The sequence below is a fragment of the Muscardinus avellanarius genome (assembly GCF_963383645.1).
Source record: "Muscardinus avellanarius genome assembly, chromosome: 1".
In the NCBI taxonomy this organism is placed as follows: Eukaryota; Metazoa; Chordata; class Mammalia; order Rodentia; family Gliridae; genus Muscardinus; species Muscardinus avellanarius.
In genome coordinates, this window is record NC_137786.1 from 194,274,878 (window position 1) to 194,295,110 (window position 20,233).

General features: G+C 42.9%; 1 protein-coding gene across 1 annotated transcript; it reads right to left on the bottom strand.

Moving 5' to 3' along the window:
• Positions 1 to 1,749: 1,749 nt before the first annotated feature.
• Positions 1,750 to 18,779, bottom strand: E2F8 (E2F transcription factor 8; the record flags this gene model as incomplete). The annotated part of the gene is made up of 12 exons (XM_080690422.1): positions 1,750 to 1,932; positions 2,484 to 2,884; positions 2,982 to 3,114; positions 7,354 to 7,867; positions 8,121 to 8,208; positions 9,004 to 9,207; positions 10,559 to 10,696; positions 12,265 to 12,426; positions 12,649 to 12,963; positions 15,650 to 15,806; positions 16,693 to 16,971; positions 18,765 to 18,779. The coding sequence occupies 12 exons, from the start codon at positions 18,777 to 18,779 to the stop codon at positions 1,750 to 1,752; spliced, it is 2,589 nt and encodes an 862-aa protein (XP_080546548.1).
• Between the last annotated feature and the right edge of the window lie 1,454 nt (positions 18,780 to 20,233).

Below are 20,233 nucleotides of genomic sequence, written 5' to 3' on the forward strand. Positions count from 1 at the left end.
AATGGATAAAGAAGTTTAATAGACATGGGTTGAGTCCTTGCATATGAGCAGTGTGACTGAGCTTGTTGCTTTAACTTCTTTGATCTATGACCTCACAGATCAAACTTATACAGATAGTACAGTTAAAACATATGGCACAGTGCTTGATATAAACATGTAGGAAACAGAAATCATGAGGATCCTTTACGAACCTGACCAGAAGCCAAGTGCAATGGCACACACTTGTAATCCCAGCAATTTTGGAAGTTGTGGCAGGAGGATCACAAGTTTGAGGCCAGCCTAGGCAGTTAAGTGAGATACTGTCTCAAAATTTAAAAAGGTGAGTATGTAGCTCCATAGCAGAGCACCTGCAGTTCAATTCCTAGCACTGAAAACATGTCTTTGACTAGGGAAGCGGTCTTGTCAATTCCTAATCTATGTGATTCATCCCGTATCAAGGGGGTCAAAAGATGCACATTTTTTTTAGGGGTGCTGGGGATTGAACCCAGGGGCATTCTATTTCTGAGCTATACCCCCCAGTCTGATTTGTTACCCTTTATTTTTGAAACAGGGTCTCACTAAGTTTTGGAGGGCCTAAGTAGCTGAGGCTGGCCACAAACCTGGATCCTCCTGTCTCAATCTCCCAAGTACTGGGATTATAAGTGTGCGCCACCACACCCAGCAGAAATGCACATTTAACACACTGAGCTCACTCCTCTTGGAGCTCATGGGGTGTAGTGAGGTGGTCCCCTGAGTGGAGGAAAGGGCCCTTATTGCTTCTCTCCTTTCCCTGAAGCTGGACAATCCAGAAAGCAGTGACAGGCCTGGTGGCAGGCCTTCCTTTATAAAGAGCAAGAGGCCGGCAACAGGTGCTGTCATTCCAGTGAGTACCCTAGCTCCTGCCATTCATTCCAATCTTCCAGGGTGGGGTGGGAAGTACCCAGGACTAGCAGGGTGTCCTTGGCTGAGGCACAGCCTCTCCAAAGCCAAGAGCACTGTTCCAAGCAGTACAGGGGGTCAACAGGAGGAAGGATGTAGGAACTTTCTATAAACTCCACATATCAGGGAACCCAGGATGTTATTTCCCTTACCAAGAATCTGCCTATGATATTAATCTTAATTTTCTCCCCATAGTGTCCTAAATGGCCAAATGAAAATGTGAACTACATCTTAGAAAAGTTTTAATTTGAACAATTTATGATTAAAAATACATTTATAAATAAATTTTTCCATAGACTTGATTAAGTATTGTTGCAAATTCTACAAAAAGACATACTGCAACAATAGATCAAAGAAATTACAAAAAATAGAGCTATAGCCATCCTATATAAAAATACATTATACATCACACAGCCTTGTCTTTGTGCAAAAAGTTTAAGAGAATGCTGTTACGGAAGTCAAACATATTTACTAAATGGGAAGTAAACTTTAATATAGTCACATTGCATAATAATATAGGCACAGCTGAAATAATGAACATTCCCCTCCTAAAAGTTAATGTATCTTAGTTCAACATTTACTTTTATTTTATAGGACTGAAGGCTGAACTTGCTCTTAATACTTAATACAAATACGTGTGTGTGTGTGTGTGTGTGTGTGTGTGTGTGTGTGTGTGTGTGTTTAAGTATGAAAACAAGTATTTGCTTTTGAGACTGAGTAAACCTCCAACGTATTTACAGTATCTTCAGAGATTATTGTCTCCAAATCAGTCTATGTATATCTTCTCTATTAAATAACTTTAGAAAATTAAATTAAGCCCATATGTATCAATTAGTGGACATCCTCTGTGGAGACTTCCAGTTTTCGCTGTGGGACAAAGAGGGTTCCAAAGGAGGTTTTATCAGCACCATCAAAATCCATGCACGACGAGCCGGTCGGCTTGGTCGGTCCACCTGGGGTACGGAAGAAACTTTCGGCCACTAATTGTGACCCTTTGGGTGTCACAGGAATGGGCTGTTTGGAAAGAGATGAAGGTAGAAAAGGAGTCAGACCCACAGAGATACAGATGCCCTATCAGCCTTGGACCGCTGGGCTGGGTGAACGCATCCCATGTTGGGAAACTAGCATATCCCAGAATTGGCTAGAGGATCCTTGATGAATTCTACATTCTCAATTATTTTTCTAAAAGAAGACTGAGTCTCATGATAACCCAATAACATGGATTCCTTGGGTGCTCTTCTGGTTCCCTCTCCAAAGGAGAGCAAAAGTGAGTCCCCTGTGATACAAATATTTGGCCCTTAGTGACTCAAGGAACAGCCAGGTGCGGTGGTACACATCTATAATCCCAGCTACTCACAAAGCCAGGTAGGAGGATCCCAAGGCCAGGGCTGTCCTGGGGAACTTAGCAAGACCTTGTCTCAGAATGGGCTGGCAATGTGGCTCAGTGGTTGAACACCCCTAGGTTTCATCCTCAGTACTAAAACCCAAACCAAACAAATCCCAACAACAAATCACCCCAAAACAAATCCCTCGAGAATAACTAAATGAAATGGAAATACTCTCACCTGCTGAGCCCCTGTCACAGCAACTGATTGTCCATTTAGTTGGCTCTGGCCTGGGACTGGAGAGTCAGAGCTGGTGGCCCTTCCTTGCTGAGAGCTTGCATTCTCTGGTATGACACTAACTGATTCTGTTCTTGGGGACAAAGGAACGGTTCCAGTTCCAGGCCCAGGGCTGGCCGACACCTGCACACTGGGGGAGAGGAGTCCCAGGTGCTGCAGGGTAAAGTTTACAATGGCTGAGCTTGGGTTCTGGACAGGAACGGGGTGGGTTGAAGCGAGAGCCGGACTATTCCCGACAGGGACAGCTGCCATGGAGGTCGGTGAAACCATCAGCTTCAAAGGTGTCACATGAAAAGAGGGGAAATTAACAGCAGAGAGTTCCGAGGAGGTCACTGGAATAACACCTAGAAAAAAAGGGGAGAAATGTTAAAAACACAGACAGGTGTCAGAGAAGTTCTTAAGGCGTCAGTGGCGTTGGAATAGTGTTTTGGGTCTGCTCACCTGCAATCGGGGAGCTGTAGATCCTGTGGTTTGGAGAAAGTATACCTGAGTTTTCTTTACTGTGCAAAATGGATTCTGCCCCCAGGGATGAGCACTGGGCGAGAGGAATTAGGTATCCTGATGGGAACAGGGTCTGGAAAACAAAGAGGAAAGGTTTAATTTTATACACAAAAATTAAATGGGAAGAAAAAGATCTCTGCCAGGCCAGGAACTTTTAGTGGCCGCATGTCTCATGAAACCAAGACCTCTGAAGGCAGCCCAGCCATTGGCCCTTAGAAGACAACAACCTCCTGCCCACCCCAAGTAATAGAGACCATCTACCTCTTTCTTTTTTCTTTTATGATGCTAGGGATTAAATCCAGGGCCTTGCTGTGCTAGCCAAGTGCTCCACCACTGAACTACATCCCCAGTACCTTTTGAGAACTTTTATTTTGAGACAAGACCTAAGTTGCCCAAGTTAGCCCCAAACTTGGGATTCTCCTGCCTCGGCCTCCTGTGTGCAGAGCCAGTATCCTATTTCTTACGTGCTGCCTGAGCCTGCTCAGTGTAGAACTCACATAGCACCTACTCGCATACTGATCTCCCAACTTCTATTAGACTTCTTGGTATGATCAGTGCTGTCAGAACCAAGCTGAAAACTGTGAAAACCACTTACAGTGCCCCTGGATCATTACCTGATTGTCCTTAAGTTATGTAGGATCATATTTTCCAAAGAGTAGTATGAGGAACCCTAGTTCCTGGGAATGCAAATGAGTATTACCTGCTTCATGGTCAAATACATTTGGGAAATGCTTAAACAAAGGCAAATAATAAATAATGTAGAAAATCTTCTAGAGGCTTTCTGTGTGTGTGTGTGTGTGTGTGTGTGTGTGTGTGTGTGTGTGACCCCGAGGGTATCTTATCTCTTATTTGGAGGCTAAATTACTAAAAGCCCCCCTAAGTTGCAGAGGATGGCTTTGAACCTGAAAGCCTCCTGTCTCAGCCAACTAAGTACTGGGATTACAGGTGTGCGCTACCATGCAGGCACTTCAACAGACTTAAGATGGCATGAATTATTTATCTTTAAGTGTAGCATACTACATGTAGCATTTCTCAGACTACATGGCAACTAAGTTTTTAGTAAGCTATGAAGGAGGACTAATATTCAAAGTAAATATTTTAAGCAATGTTGAATTAGAGAAAAAAATGGCTCCTGGACATATACCATCCCCTGCTTGTTTTTGTAAATAGTTTCACTGGAACATAGTCAAGCCATTAATATACTATTGTCTATGGCTGCTCTCCTCCTACAGTAGCAGAGTTGAGGAGACACAAGAGACTACATAGCCCACAAAGCCAAAAATATTCATCGTCTAGTTCTTGAAAGAAAGTTTGAGACCTCTGATTTAGAACAAAGGAATTATACAAGTATAGGCTTTACCCTGTACTTTTTTTTATTTTTTTGTAGTACTGCTGGCTCTGATGATGCCACATTGTCTTGTAACATGCAAACAAAAGCATACCAGACAAAAAAAGAGAACCTATTAATTCATGTTAGGGACATACATGTCATTGGGCAAGGCTTGGGGCAATAAAGTAATAATATTACAAATAAAAAAAGGACTGTGTGTCAGGTGGCATGTACCTCCCACACTGCCTGTTTGATCACTCTACTTCCCTACACAGTCTCCCCGGGTGGCTAGACTCCCTGAAAGGTCTGCCTGGCCTCACTGTGCTAATAAAAGCTAAGAGCAGCTCTCGGAAAGTAGGGGCCTTCTTTTATCTTCCTTCAGACCTTTCTTCCCTCCATTGTCAAAACAACACTCCACACTTTGATCTAGCTCTTAAGAGGTCTTTTCTTTGGGAACCAGTGAATTCAGAATCCACAGCATTCAAAGTATACCACAAGATTTAAATTGTGCTTGTTAGATGCTCTGTACTCCTCAAAATCATTATGAGTTGGTACCTTGAAAGCTATAGGAATAGAGTTTATTTTTCTTTTTGGTACTGGGGACTGAACCTAGGGGCATGCTATCTACGGGCTACACCCCAAGCCCTTGTTCTTTTTTTGTTTGAAACAAAGTCTCACTAGATTGCTGAGAGTCTTGCTAAGTAGCTGAGGTTGGTCTCAAACCTGCGATCCTCTAGTATCTCAGCTTCCCAAGTATTGGGATTATAGGCATGTGACACTATGCCCAGTCTGTTTTTATCATCATTGTTATTACTATTTTTGCAGTGCTGGGGACTGAACCCAGAAACTCACATATGCAAGGCAAGTGTTCTACCACTGAGTCACATCCTCAGCCCTGGAGAATCCTTCAAAGGTGGCTTTGGGTCTTTTATACAAAGCTGCCCTCCGTAATCTTCAGTCATACTCTCTCAGGTCCAAGTTACTATGATTGCCAACTTAACACATTCAAGTCCTCAGTATAAAGCCTACAGTACTCTCATAATAATAATTGTTTAATTTTCAACAATCTATGTTACAAAATCTTTTAACCTATAATGCCAATTCCATTAAAAACATTAGAAGCACCGACGACTTGGCAGAATGAACGAACTTGTCATGTTTCCACTTGAATGTCTTTTCTTATAGCCCACAGTCACCCTCTCACCCCCTCTTCCTATCACCTTGCCTCTTTTATTTTCTCTAACGTTTTTATCATTCACAATCTGATATGTTTGTGCTTATTCGCATGCTGCTGCTGCCTCTTCTCTATCCCCAAAAGTGCACACTCTCAGTAAATGTTTGTTGAGCAAATTAACACATGAATCTCTCATTTTCTTTGTTCTGTTCAGTCCGTGCTAAAGACAGTCAAAATGAAGTCACAGAGATGAAACAGAAAAAAAAAAAAAAAAAAAAAAGTAGGGGGAGGGCATGGATTAATCTACCCACAAAAACCCTCATCCTGAATGACTTAGGGAGGAACAGGAGACCACCATGAAATCATAGCCATTGGCCCAGAGAGATTATGGACCTCCCAGAGAACAGAACCAGCCGGGGCCTGGTGATTTCCCCCTGGCAAGCACATTACATGCAAAACAATACTATGTGAGATAATAGATGCTGTGAATGGTTTCCATGAGGCCATCTGCAGGGAAAATTCAGCAAACTGTAAAGCTTGCTAATAACAACAGTTACACATAATGCCGTTTAGCTGATACGGTGTCTTAAAAGGATCACACACCCCTTTATGTATATCCTCGTGTAATCAATTCATTTAATCCCACAAAAACTGTCACATGGCCATGGGGCAAGTACTCAGAAGCAACTGCCATCAAGGGCAGGTGCTGGGCTAGATTTGATCCAGAGCAGTCTTCTACCCAGTAGGCAAGCAGGAAAAATTGGTGGAATAAATTCTTTATGGATGAGGAAAATAAGATGTAGAGAAGTAAAATAACTTGAGTTAACAGCAGGGGCAAGTGAGAAATTAACTTCTGCTTCTATGTTTAGGGGTATTTATTTGATGGTAATATCTTTCAGATATAGTTATCCTTAGAGAAGAAAATGAAACAATGTAGATCAATTTTACTAATACCTAGAATGTCTGATGTGTGGGTAGGCATCCAATTCTCTCCTGAACTAGTCTCCACCCAGGAAAAAATATTATCTCGAATGCCAATACCTTTAGAAACCAATGTAGCTAATATGTCTACGGTTTGCCAAGATCAGTTTGACTGCTCTATTCATAGGAAATAGAAATTGTGGTCTAATTTGAAATAGAGAGTAAAAACCGGTACGAATTATCTTCTAGGCAACAGATGCCAGTTACATACCAAACAAACATTGGGGAATGACTCAGAAAGCAGGAGTCACAGGAACCCCATGCATCTATCCATTTGGAATTACATCTGCTTGTAAATTATTTATGACTCACATGACAGGTGTTTGCATTCCAGTGTGTGATGGAGAAATGGACTTAAGGACAACCACCTGTGATGCTTTAAAAAGAGAGTAAGTAATTCCTTCCCCCAAAGGTTAAAAATGTCCCTGCCGTCATCCTGGTCGGGGATTAGCTGTCTGGGGCGCCCCTTTGGATTACGGGATGCTAAGAAAAGTTAGTCTTCAGAGAGACTGCTGTTTGCTCTGGTAAAATTTCAGAAGCTACCAAATTCTCCTGATTGACCAGAGAATTCCCAATTTGTGTGTATGTGTGTTTTACTGGGGAATGAACTCTGGGGCATTCTACCTCCCAGCTACATTCCCAGCCCTTTTTATTTTGAAACAGAGTCTCACTAGGTTGCTGAAAGCCTTGCTAAGTTGCTGAGGCTGGCCTCAAACCTGTGATCCTCCCATCTCGGCCTTCTAAGTGCTGGTATTACAGGCAGGCACCACCATGCCTGACTCCTAGGATTTTAAACCACAGTTCAAAGTTTTCAAAGTTGTACTTACTGCAGAGACATTTTCAAGTCCTTTTAGGTCCTCCTTCAGCTTCTTTTTGGAAACACTGTCCTCGAGCGTGCTTGCCCTCTTCGAGCCTCTTTCTGCAGCCGTCTCCCTGTTTCTGCCTTTTGCACCTGGCTTCTCTGGTGCTGGCAGCAAGCTTCCGGGTCTGCAGGAGGCACTGGACTTGGTGGCATCGTTGGCGGTGCCATCTGCGGAGTCTTTTGATCCAGGAGCTTTAGAAGAGTGGGTGGGGCAGACTGTTGGGCTCAGGCCTTGGGGTGGCGTCATGGCTTGGGCTTGGGTGGGCTGCAAGTAGATGGCATAGGATGGGCCCGAAGGGGCCTGAGGTAGGATCACAGGCACTGCCGATGACAACGGGCTGGGGATGAGGGGGACCACCCCCAAGGGCTGGATGAGGGACGGTGCCTTTAGCTCCAGCTCGGCCGGGGCATCCAGAGGGGCCACTGGTTTGCAGTGCCCAGGTCTTGCTAGTTGTACTTTCACTTTCTTTCTGGGTTCACTAGAAGGTAAGATTTAAAAACATGACACAATGGAAACACATTTTCTCCTAAATATTCTACCACTTTAAGCCTCAGTGTGAAGCCACGCTTTTATGAAATAAACACTAATTTCTGTAATGACTGAGTAGGAAATAGAGAAAAATTATCTCTCTGGTTTCCAAGGCTAGTGCCTATTCTCACATAAAGTAAGTAATCCTAATAACACAATATAAAAGGAATTCATCCTTTTACTAAAGAGCATTGCCAACCTACCCGGATTGCTCGTCTAACTGCATCTTGCAAATAGCCGCAAGCTGAGCCATTTTACTGGGGATTGATGTAGAATTCTGAGAACTCTCAGCTGGCAAAAGAGAAAAGGGGGAAGGGTGGTCAAGCTAAAGAAATAATGTTCACATAGATGAAATCTCACTGAAGTCAAAGGAATATGCATTGGCCCTCATGGTTGCACAGCAATTAAATATTATCAACCTTACAAATTGTTATTTTTTTTGTGTGTGTGTGTACTGGGGATTGAACCTAAGAGCAATCTACCTCCACGTTATACCCCAGCTCTACTTTTATTTTTATTTTTAATTTGAAAATAGGGTCAGCAGGGTGTGGTATTGCACGCTTGTAATCCCAGTGCTTGGGAGGCTGAGACAGGAGGACTGCAGGTTCAAAGCCAGCCTCAGTTACTTAGCGAGGCTCTCAGCAACTTAGTAAGACCCTGTTTCCAAATAAAATGCAAAATAGATCTGGGAGTATAGCCCGAAGGTAGAAAGTTTCTGGGTTCCATCCCCAGCACTACACACACACACAAACAACAACAACAACAACAACAACAACAAAAACACCCAGAAGAAAATAGGGTCTCACTAAGTTGCTGAGAGCCTTACTAAGATGTTGAGCTTTGAACCTGTGACACTCCTGCCTCAGCCTCCCAAGTACTGGGATTACAGGTGTGGACCACCATGCCCAACACACATTACTTTTTATTTTTTAGTTCATATGTAAATTAGGGTTAAAGGGCCTGGGTATATGGTTATTGAAACAATTCTCTAAGTATTGTAAGGATCAATTGAGCTAAATAAAATCAGATAAAAAGGAATTCTTCTAATTCTTTCTAGCAGAGCCCTGATATTACTGAAAAACATACCTTTGTTGATCTTGACAGGGCTGCTGGGAGCAGAATTTATCTTTCTCCGATCATTCTCTATACTCTTTACCAGTTTGATAAGAGATGGGTGTCGAGTAAAGTTTGGTTTCCCACGTGTAGAAAAGAGGTTTTTGGCACAGTTCTCTTTTGTAGCCCGCCTCACCTCCAAATCAGAGGTGGGGAAAGGCATGACTGGGCTGGAGCCTGAAACAGAAAAGGCCAGTGTAATAAGGTACAGGTAGTTTGGCTTCCTGCCAAGATACAAAATCGAAATGAAGTTGTAAAACAATTTTAAGAATTAAAGTGATCATAGTTATAGAACACTGACTATATGCTACTGTTTCAAATATTATATTAGTGAAATCACACTGTGCCATCGCCCCTTGGTGTCCAGTGAGGACTGGTTCTAGAAGTGCCCCCTGGATGACACAATCTATATTGCATATGACCCATGTACACACTTCTGTATATTTTAGGTGATCTCTAGTTTACTTATAATATCTGATACATTGCATATGCTATGCAAATAGCTATTAAGATTATATCATGGAAATGACATAAAAGATTTGTACATGTACGGACACAAAAAATGTGTTGAATATTTTTAATCCAGTTGGTTGAATCCTTGGGTCTGGAACCTGTGGATATAAAAGGCTGACTGTATTTTCTATCCAGTAATGTGATAGAATATAGGCATTACTGATATTTCTTTCTTAATGATAGATGAAAAATTATGTCTTACAATCAGGTATGGGAGCTGACAAATTATGTTGATCCTCATGTGAGCTCTGTGAGGTAGGTACTTCTCAGGAAATGCACCCCTGGGTTAGAGATGAGAACATGAACACAGAGACGTGTGTCCACGTCAGTCAATGCCTGTCTCCCAGTTTCCAGCCTGTGGGCCTGGGATGTGCATCTGGACAGTGTGGCCCTAGAGCCTGCAAATCCCTGCACCAAAGGACCTTTCCTGAGATCCCATCTAAAGCCCTGCAAAGGTGCTATTGTTCTTCCCATTTCCCAGGTAGTAAAGCCGAGCCTTGGAGAAAGAAGTAGCCTGCGTGAAGGCACGCAGCTAATAAGTGGCAGAGCTGGGGCTAGTACCGAGGTCTCCCTCCGCTCCCATGGCCCACATTCTTGCCCTTTCCCAGTGGTCTTGGTGGAAGGCAAAAATGTCAGCATTGCAGAGTTGAGCTGGGAAGCAGAGTTATCTACCTTGAAACCAGAATTAGCTCATTTCATAGCCTCAAATGTGTACAGGTCCTGTTGTGGTCACCAAGCAGCAGGGTAAGAGCAATAGCATCTTATGCTCTGGGGTACCTTCAACTCTTCAAATCCTTTCACATACAAATTCTACTTCCTGGACACAGGGTGTGAGGCCATGGACCTCGGGTTGCTGATGGAACCGGTAGCCAACTTCCTATATTGATACTCATCTACAATTGTTTGTACCACCATTTATGTATGTCTTTTCATGTGGGTGGAAAGGAGAAGGGAAGCATCTCTCCAAATGTGCATTAATCCAAAAGAAAAGCAGTGGAAGAAAAAAAGTACATACCACTGGTATTTGGACTGATTTCTGGGCCTGTCCATTTAAATGCTGGTTTTCGACCTCTCTCCTCTGTAACATGAACTTTCTTGATCAGATTGAGGCTACTTAGAACATTAGCTATGTCATACAGCCTCCTTATTTTTGCTGAAAAAAAGTAAACATGCCATTTTTTAAAATAATGAAAGATCAAAGGAGTTTTCTTCATAAGAAATTCATGATAGTCTACGCGTTATCTTAATCATCAATGCCAGACAGAAACATCTGACTCCTTTTAAGTTATTCTAGTGATGCTGCTTTAATTAAAACAGAAACATAGTTTTAAATATTTAAGACAGTTACTGCTGATCCTAAATTTTGAAATGACAACGGTACAAATTAGAAAGGGAAAAATGGCTTAATGAGATCCCTTCACTTATAAAAAGTCAACAATCCTAGGTATCTTCTAATGAGGATTGAGAAGAATTGTATAAACAAACAGAAATAAAGCATCAGTTATAAATGTATTGCTTTTCTGCTTATGATAGTTTATACTAAGGTTTATTTGATATCATAAACATGCAAAATTCGGTACCCCAACAAAATCTGTGAATTTTTATGTTGTCCTTATATAATATGAAAAGCATGAATTTATTCATGCCACAAATCTCCTGTGTCTAAGGAAGTTTTGTTACAAAACCTCTGTGCTCGCATCCATTTTGATAGCATTGTTTCAAATCCAGTCTCCTCCTTCATACCCTGCCAGAAAATTCTGAATTCCCTGGAGATTCAAGAAATTACACACCTACAGTTGTTGGAATAGCTTCCAAGGCTGTGACTAACCTGTGAAGCAGAGAGCTGAAACCTGTCCGGTGACTCAGAAAAAGCCTGTGACCCATCAGTAGTATCAGGCCATGTTTACTCAAATTGCAGGGCCTCCCGAGCCAATCGCCAGCATTATTGCCTTTACTTTCCCCTCCTATCTTTATAGATACAGAATCAATCTGGGGACTGAATATACTTCCACTGGATGTGGAATGGGATGGGAAGGTATCCCTGTATGAGAACTCCAGTATTACTATAAAAGAATCTACTGGTTCCTTGGGGTAGCTCTTCCACATCACACAGCTGGGTCCCACAAGTGGTCCATGTTCATTCAGGCAAGCCCCCAAAAGAGACAGGCATGCCCAGGCCCCTCCCTATCTGCCAAACACTCCTTTCCATACCTTCCCTAATTCTCCTTATGGAGGCTTCTTGCAAAGCTTGGCATAGTCCTGGGAGCAGAGCTCTGTGCTAGAAACCCAATCTGTAATCGTTTCCCGACTCAGAACAGGTAATCTGGCCAAAGCAAGACATTTGTGTTCTGGATCATTTCAGGGGCAATTTTATGTTATTTATACCTTCATATTTTAGCATCAGTGGAAGGAGCAGAGGTCTAGGATCCAGTCACACTTTACAAGCCATTGCTCATTTTGACAAGCAGACAGTACAGATTCTGCTTGTGTGAATGGGGACAATGTTAGCGTACCCAGTGAAGCCAAAGTGTCAGACAAATACAATCAGACATCTTTGAATCCTACAAGTTAGCTAAAGCGGTACAATCACAGCTGCTGGGAGAAAGCCATCAGATAGAAGCATCACTACAGAAGATTCATGCGCCCAATCCACTTGGAAATCAGTGGGTAACTGAGACTTTAGGAACAGGTCTAACATTCCATGTTTGTCATGACACTTACTTTTAAACTTGCTTTTATCCAGATCTTCCACATGGTCCTCCCCAATTAAAATCTTGGCAGCAATTTCTAGGCTTACTATCTGAGGCGTTGACACCAAAAACAGCATCACAAATTTCTGGCTCATCACTCTCAGGGACTTGTCTTTGCGGCTGTTTACAGAAGCTTGGGAGAAGGATGAGGATTAGAGAATTAAAATTCATGAAGGGACAAGACACTTCTAAAGTAACAAGGCTAAAAATACCACCACCTGATCACCCAGCTGACAACTGCAGTATTTTAACATTAAAAGCGACAGTAGCGTCAGAGCAGCGTTCTCCACGGGGCCTTTTCTTGAGACCCAGGAAAAGTACCACGTAGCCTGGGCTTTTCTGTCCTATCTCTCACCTGCCCGAAATTCCACTCCAGGGAGTTCGACAAAACACACATCTGGGTGGCCGTTTTGGCCGGTGTTTGATTTGATGATGTGATCCTCTATACTGTAACTCTTAATGAAGTCAAACTCTTGCTCATTTTCTTTCTTTTTGATCATCATAATCTGCTCGGCGTACTTATTCTCTTCTCCAACACTCTTCAGAGTCCCAAGGGTTTTGTTGAGATTATGTCGCCCGTGCCAAGTGTACCTGTTTTTGGCAAGACGGCTCACCATATGTAAACTCTCTAGGACGTTCACAATATCGTAAATTCGCCGGCGCTCAACATCTATAAAGAATGCACAATTGTGGGTGACCAGGGTCACAGTTTTGTAATGCATAAAGTATTAAATATCTTTTTCTTCAATTTTTTTTTTTTTTGGTTCTGGGTAATATAATTGGTTTTTACTGGAGGCATGTACGTAACAAGCAGTGTGAAGATAGGAAAGGGGCCATATAAGTTCATGTGAATTAGGAAGGCAACAGCTATTGAGGGTCAAATACGAGCCATACAGCTTGCCTAACTTGTGGGGTAGGTATCTGCTCTTCCATGAGGCTCAGGCCAGCTAAGTAGATCACCCCAATGAATAGCCAGGAAGTAGTGAAACCGAGTCTTTAAGTCTAAATTACACTAAATCACACTTTTTAACCCATTTTATTTTTTTGTATTTCCCTTCCAACACACACACACACACACACACACACACACACACACACACCCATCTATAATAATCATGTGATAGGTACAAAGTACTGAGATTTCTGACAAGTGCAAAAACCATAATAATGTAGTTCTTATAAATTCACATAACAGGCGTGGTGGCAAATGCTTTGCAACACAGTGAGACCCTGTTTCAAAATAAAGAATAAAATAAATAGGGCTGGGGGCTTATCTCAGAGGTAGAATGCCCCTGGGTTCCATCCCCAGTACCACAAAAAACAAAACAAAAAATCTCACATAAAAGAAAAGTATATCCCTTTTTGGGTCTAATTTTGCCTGTATTCTAGCTACCATTAACAATATGCTAGTAGAAATCCTGTGACTCCCATAAATGTAGTTAAAGAAAATTTTTGGTATTCTGTAATGTTAGAAATTTCTTCATTCCGAAAATTTGCTTTCAATGTTAATTTAAATTCAAATAGAGGATGAAATCCAGCCTGTAGCCACTATTTCAAGAAGGGTGCCCCCTAGTGGCCTCTTGCTGTTCCTGGGATCTGTCGAATAACCCTGGGATAGACAGCGGGTCCTGAGCTATTGCTTCTGCAGAGAACCCCTTCTCCCTGGTGCCCTGGATCAGATGTCACCTTCTCAATGAGGCCTGTCTTGATCATTTAATATTCCATTGTAAATGAGCACTCCTGATCCTTTTCACTTCATTCCGCCATTTCTTTTCTCCTGTAGCATACGTTATCTTCTAACAAACTCTTGTTATTTACTTACTAAGTCAGTATCTATTAAACCCATCAGAATATAGGTTCCTCACAAGTGGGGGTTTTTCTTGTTTTGTTCACTGATGTATCCCAAGCTCTTGCAACATGGCCTGGTACAGAGCAGGTGATGAATAGATGCCTACTGACTTAAAGAGTACATCCTCACTGGGCTCGGTGATACATGCCTGCAATCCCAGTACTTGGGAGGCTGAGATAGGAGAAATGCAGGTTCAAGACCAGTCTCAGCAACTTAGTGAGACTCTCAGCAACTTAGTAAAACTGTTTCAAAAGAAACAAACAAAAGGAATGGAGGTACAGCTCAGAAGTAGAATGCCTTTCTCTTGGTTCAGTTCTCACTACTACACACACACACACACACACACACACACACACACACCCTAAGTAGCTAGATCAAGTGTATGTGAAAGTAGATGAATCTAAATGGCATATCCTTAAAATGTAAAATATAGTTAATATTTATAAACATGTGTTAGAAGGGCAAAACTCTTCTTCGTGGGGTGACAGCAACATATCCCATGCACCTGGGCGTGGTGGCGCACGCTTGTAATCCTTGCACTTGGGAGGTGGAGACAGGAGAATCGCACAGGTTCGAAGCCAGCTGTGCTGGCTTAAGAGACCCTGTTTCCAAATAAAAATATAAATATAGGTCTGGGAGTGTAGCCCGGAGGTAGAAGGGTTTCCAGGAACCCCAGTACCACCAAAAAAAAAAAAAAAAAAGAAAGAAAAAGAAAAAGAAAAAGAAAACCATATCCTATGCAACCTATCCAAGTTTTAGATTAAGATATTTACATGACTCCAAAGATAACCCATATTTGCCACAGACTGCTTTTTAGCTATAACTAGATTCAGGTCTATGAAGAGAGGAGCAAAAGGGGGTGAGATTTTTGCCAAACACAAAATACTGAAACCCTGTCAGTCCCTTGACGACTGGCAGCTGAGCGGCAGGAAGCATGCAAACCTGGTCCTACTCACAGAAGTGGGCCTTCAGTGTTAACTGTAGACCCCAGCTTCTCCAGAAGGACCAAGGCAAATGTTCAGAGTTGTAGCTTATTGCAAAAAAATATGTCATAAAACAATGTTGTTCCTATAGCGATTCAGAGGCAGCCTACAGTGGGAAGCAACCTCTGTTGTGATTTTTTTTTTTTTTTGCTTCTAAGATACAGTGAAATGAAAAACTATTCACCTTCACTCTTAAATCAAGGACTTTAGAAACCTGCACATGATGTACTTTAACAAACATATCAATATCAATCACTTAGCCAAACATGAGAAGGAGGGAGAAGGTGGGAATTGGGTAAGGGCTAATTGGATGATGTGTGCATGTATGTCTCCACTATCTTGTATCCCATTAAGATGTATGACTACAATGCACCAAAAAAATTTAAAAAGAAACTTAAATATTCCATGTTGGCCTCATTTGTAGCTATTATGAATGCTGGCTATGTGAACATGGACCTGAAGGAGTTAACTGCATAAAGTCACTTTAATTATGAACTATTTCAGTGAACTCTTTCCATACTTACTGAGTTCTTCTGCTACTTCATCAAGACAAATGTCATTATTCACAGCAGGGTTGGGATAGTCAGGATATCGTGCTAAGAACTTATGACACAATAATCCTAAACTTTTCTCTTTTCGACTTGGTTGCGATTTCTCATATTCATCTCCAGACAAGTGTTCCTATGAAATAAAAGGTAAATGACATCTTATTCTAAAATAGAGCTTGACAGATTTATTAGAGGCATCTGCCATTGATGACTAACTCCACTTATGCATATGCTTAGCTTGAACAGCTGCAAAGTTGTGGGTAGGGAAAAGTCAGTTACAAACTGCTTGGCAAATCTGAAAGGAAACCTGAAATGTCACTCAAAGGGTCTGAATTCCCAGTGCTGTGGAACCAACCCAGGTGTCCACCAACAAATGAATGGATTACAAAATTACGAAAAATACACACAATGGAATTCTACTCAGCAATAAAGAAAATAATTGTGTCATTTGCAAGAAAATGGAAGGACCTGAAGAACATTGTTAAGTGAGATTATTCAATCACAGAAAGTGAATAATCGTGTTTTCTCTAATATGCACAAGCTAGGGAATAATTGGAATACCGGGGGAAGTTCAGATAATGGAAGAAAATCCTCAGTGGAGCCAAGGGGGTGATCTAAGGGAAGGAGAGGGGGAGGAAGAGTGAGGCTCATTAATAGGATCACTGCCACTGACTATGTGTATATATGTGAAAACACTAGTGTCAATCTCAGTACTCTGTTTTGGGAAGGGAGGAGATGGGAAAGCAGGTAAGGGGGGCTACCAAGTGTTGTGTGCATGTATGCCACTGTAAACATGGTTTACATTATGATGTGAGACTATAATGCACCAATAAAAGCTTTACCTAAAAAAATAAGAATTCCCAGTGCTGTATTTGGTGGGGTATGAACCATGTGGCACTCTGAAGGAAGTTAATAACAATCAGCCTGAGAATGGTGATGCTTTATACTGCCCACATTTCTGCAGCACCTTCAAAAACCCTGTAAGTTGCCAGTCTCCATCCAGCCCTCTGAACACCTACGTGCAAACAGTCTTTGGCCTCAGGTAATCCATTTCTGTTGTCAAACAATCCCCTTTTCTGATCTCTGTCCCGGATCTCAGGGCTCACAGCACTGATGAGCATCTTCAGATTGGCTGTGGGTGTCCACGGCTCTCCCTGGGAGACTTCCTTGGGCTTGGTGGGTGTGGTCAGAGGGCCAAAGTCAGGCTGGATCTCAGCCAGCACTATATTTGCCTTGGTGGACTCTTTGAGGGGTGTTTTCATCAATCCCCTTTTATGTGGCTCAAAAAAGAGATTTTCCTGGTTCAAAAGACAAAAATAGTTAAATCCACTGTAAATAGGGTTTATCAGTTAACCTTAGACTCTAAAAGTTATACAATGAATCAAATATTGCTAAGGAAAAAAACGCCTAATGAGATCATAAAATTAAGTTAAAGAGTATATTCCAATGATCACACTTACTGTGCATTCTGATAGTTAAAGTTCCCACTTTTAATTTTGCAAAAAGCACAGACCTGTTTCATCTTTTGTTCCAAGAACTAAACAATTCTTCACTAGAGCTTATAACTTTCTAACTCCATTTTGAAATAATTTCAGATTTAGAGAAGAGTTGCAAAGATAGTTTAGAGCGCTCCCATACACCTTCCACTCATCTTTCCTTGAGAGGACTGAGAATCTGAAGTGATCTCAACCTAGAAGCAAACTTTACTCACTTTACTCAACCTTTACTCAGGGTTGAAACCATGATCCACCTCGCATAATGGCTGCATGCAGTGGGTACTCAGTTAAACACTGCTGACTTGAAGAGAACCAAACAAAAGTGAGGGCTGATACATGGTGAGACTTATCAGGAAAATCAAGAGTGCCCAAGAGCAGGACGCCCGACCAGGAAGATCTGCTCTGCGAATAACCACCCCCTTGGTTTACAGATGGACAAGATCATAAATAAGACTAACGGAAACTAGGTTCCTTCCACTTTTGGACACTGGAGACTTCATAAACTCCTGTCTGTATCTGTTTAAAGAGAATGCTTGGGGCGGCTGTAAGTAAAAGAATAGAAAGACTTCCTAATTCTCTAATAACATGAACTATTTTGCACTTCTGTGACACTTTAGGATGTATCAAGTGCTTTTCCATGTGTGTTTTCCACCAAATCTTGTATTCCTTTTTAGCAGAAGATGCCGGTGAAGGCAGCCACACAGGACTGGAAGCTGGACCTCTCACTCCATGTACTGGAGCTCTTCCATGGCAGCTAGTGTGGTGGATTCCAGGGAGGGGGCTCCTTGCCAGCATGTGCACCCAGGGATTTTGCTAGAGAGTGCTGTTCTCTGCCTCACACTATCAGGAGCAATAGTAAGTCTCTTATTTAGCTAATGTCTAAAACTTTAAAGAGATTTTCATTTCTGTTCACTTTTTAAAAACCTACCAGCAGTGGAGCAACAATCAAGACATTCCTGCTGTCATTTTACAGAGTATTTATTCATAAACAGCATTTTTGATCCCTGGTAGTTAAAAAAGCTGACAGTTTGATAGAACATTACCTTAAAAAGAAATCTAATATCAAATCATGCCAAGTACCCTTTCTGAATTTCCTCTGCTCAAAAATCCTGGGAATGTAATGAACAAATTTCCTTATTCTGAAAAAAAAAATCTTTTTACTGTCTTTTTACAACTTCCACCAAACCTTGTTTTTTTTATTTAATTTTTGGTACTAGAAATTGAACCCATGGGCATTCTACCTATGAACTACACCCCCAGAAGTATTTTTAAAATTTTAATACAGCGTCTCACTAAGTTGATGAGGCTGGCCACAAACCTGCAATTCTCCTGTCTCAGCCTTCCAAGTACTAGGATTACAGGCATGTGTCACCAAGCCTGGCTTTCACAGAACCATTGGAATAAAAAGATTTATTTAATTCTGGGCAAACCTATCCCTCTTCAAAGACTAAATTTTCATTCCGTATGGGTTTTTGCAAAAGCTAACCAAAAAGTGATGACATTAATAAGACACTAGAGAATGAAAACTTAAGGAGTTAAGTCGGGATAATATTGCATTTAAAACGGCAACAATAAATATTAAAATTAACAAGTACCTTTTCGATTTCCATTCTGTCAATTTCTCATACATTTAGTGTTTCTTTAAAAATGAAAAAATCTGTAATTCCTTTCCAAATCCCGATGGTTCAAGTAGTACAATCAATTCTATTAAGAAAATCTATTATCCTTAAAGAAGAAAGAAAATAGGAAAAGTTAGGGAAAAAAAAAATAAGCGCCAGATCTGCTAAAAATACCTTCACGGACAAGAGGCCATGGAACAAAGACTAATGAAAAACGACAAATTGGACTTATATTTTATTCCCGATCAGAGATAGCTCCACGGAGCAGAGAACTCCAGCAACCACTAGTAAAACACCTTCCTAAAACCCATGTGCTGTCACAAGACTTGAAGTAACCCACAGTTATTTCCAGTGAATTGACGGTCCTCTCCCATCTTTAGAGAACGTGGGCCATTCTCCCAACCCCACCAAATACACTGTAACAAGCACCCACCTGTCCACAGATCGGGGCTCCGGACAGAGCGCACGAGCTCAGATTCGGGCTGAGCTGGTACGACCCCCAAGGATCAGAATAGGAATCTGCATCTAGATGCCCATATTTCTGCCCTCACACACACGTGCTCGGCAGGAGTCCTGGGAAGTTGCTTGATTTCAGATTTTAAAATTCAGTCCCTAAGCTCTAAGTGAACTGCTGGGCATTTAAAGAGCGCCTTATGATTAAAATTTTTTTTTCCTTTTTAAAAAGCTTCTTTAAAGATGCAGAGCTCCAAGGAACTCGCTACTCAGGTGGCGGGTTCAAGCCACGACGTTCGACCCCGACCTGGAAGGCTGCATTCGTTCAGAGGGGCAGCCAGGTACGGTCGCCCTGCCGCCACCCGCTCCGCGCCAGAACTTCCCCCTCCTCCCCGCCAACCTGCACCTCCCCCCAGGCCGCGGACCCGCCGTCCGCGCCACAGTTCCTGGACAGCATCCTCTTGGTTTCCAGAGCAACGAATCCCGTCCAATCAGAGGGTCCTCCGCGGGCCTGGGATTGGCTGGCCGCACCGGGGGCGGGGCCGGACCTTCCGCCTTCGATTTAAAAATTTGGCGCGGAAAGTCGGACCGTGGCCGGCGCCGCCCCTTCGCAGCGCGGGGCTGGAGCGCGGGCAAACCCGCGCCCGGAACCCCGGCACCCCGCCCCTCCCCCTCGCTCGCCCCCGCCCCTCTGCGCGGGAGCGCGGCTCCTCCCTCCGCGGCCCCCGGCGGAGCGGGAGGCGGGAAACGGCCGCCGCCGCCGCCGCCGCCCGCCCCGGCCCGCTCCCGGGCTGCCGCGCCCGGCGCCGCGTCCCTCCGCGCCCCGCTGACCTGTCAGTCCACCTCTCGGTTCGAGCCGGCGGGGCCGCGGCCGGACTCCTCGGCACCCCTTGCCCGCCCAGGCCAGGGAGCACCTCGTGTCGGGCGGTCGGCCGGGCTTCCCGCCGCGCCGAGGTGGGTGCCGGAGGGAAACGCCGGGGTCAGGACTGGCG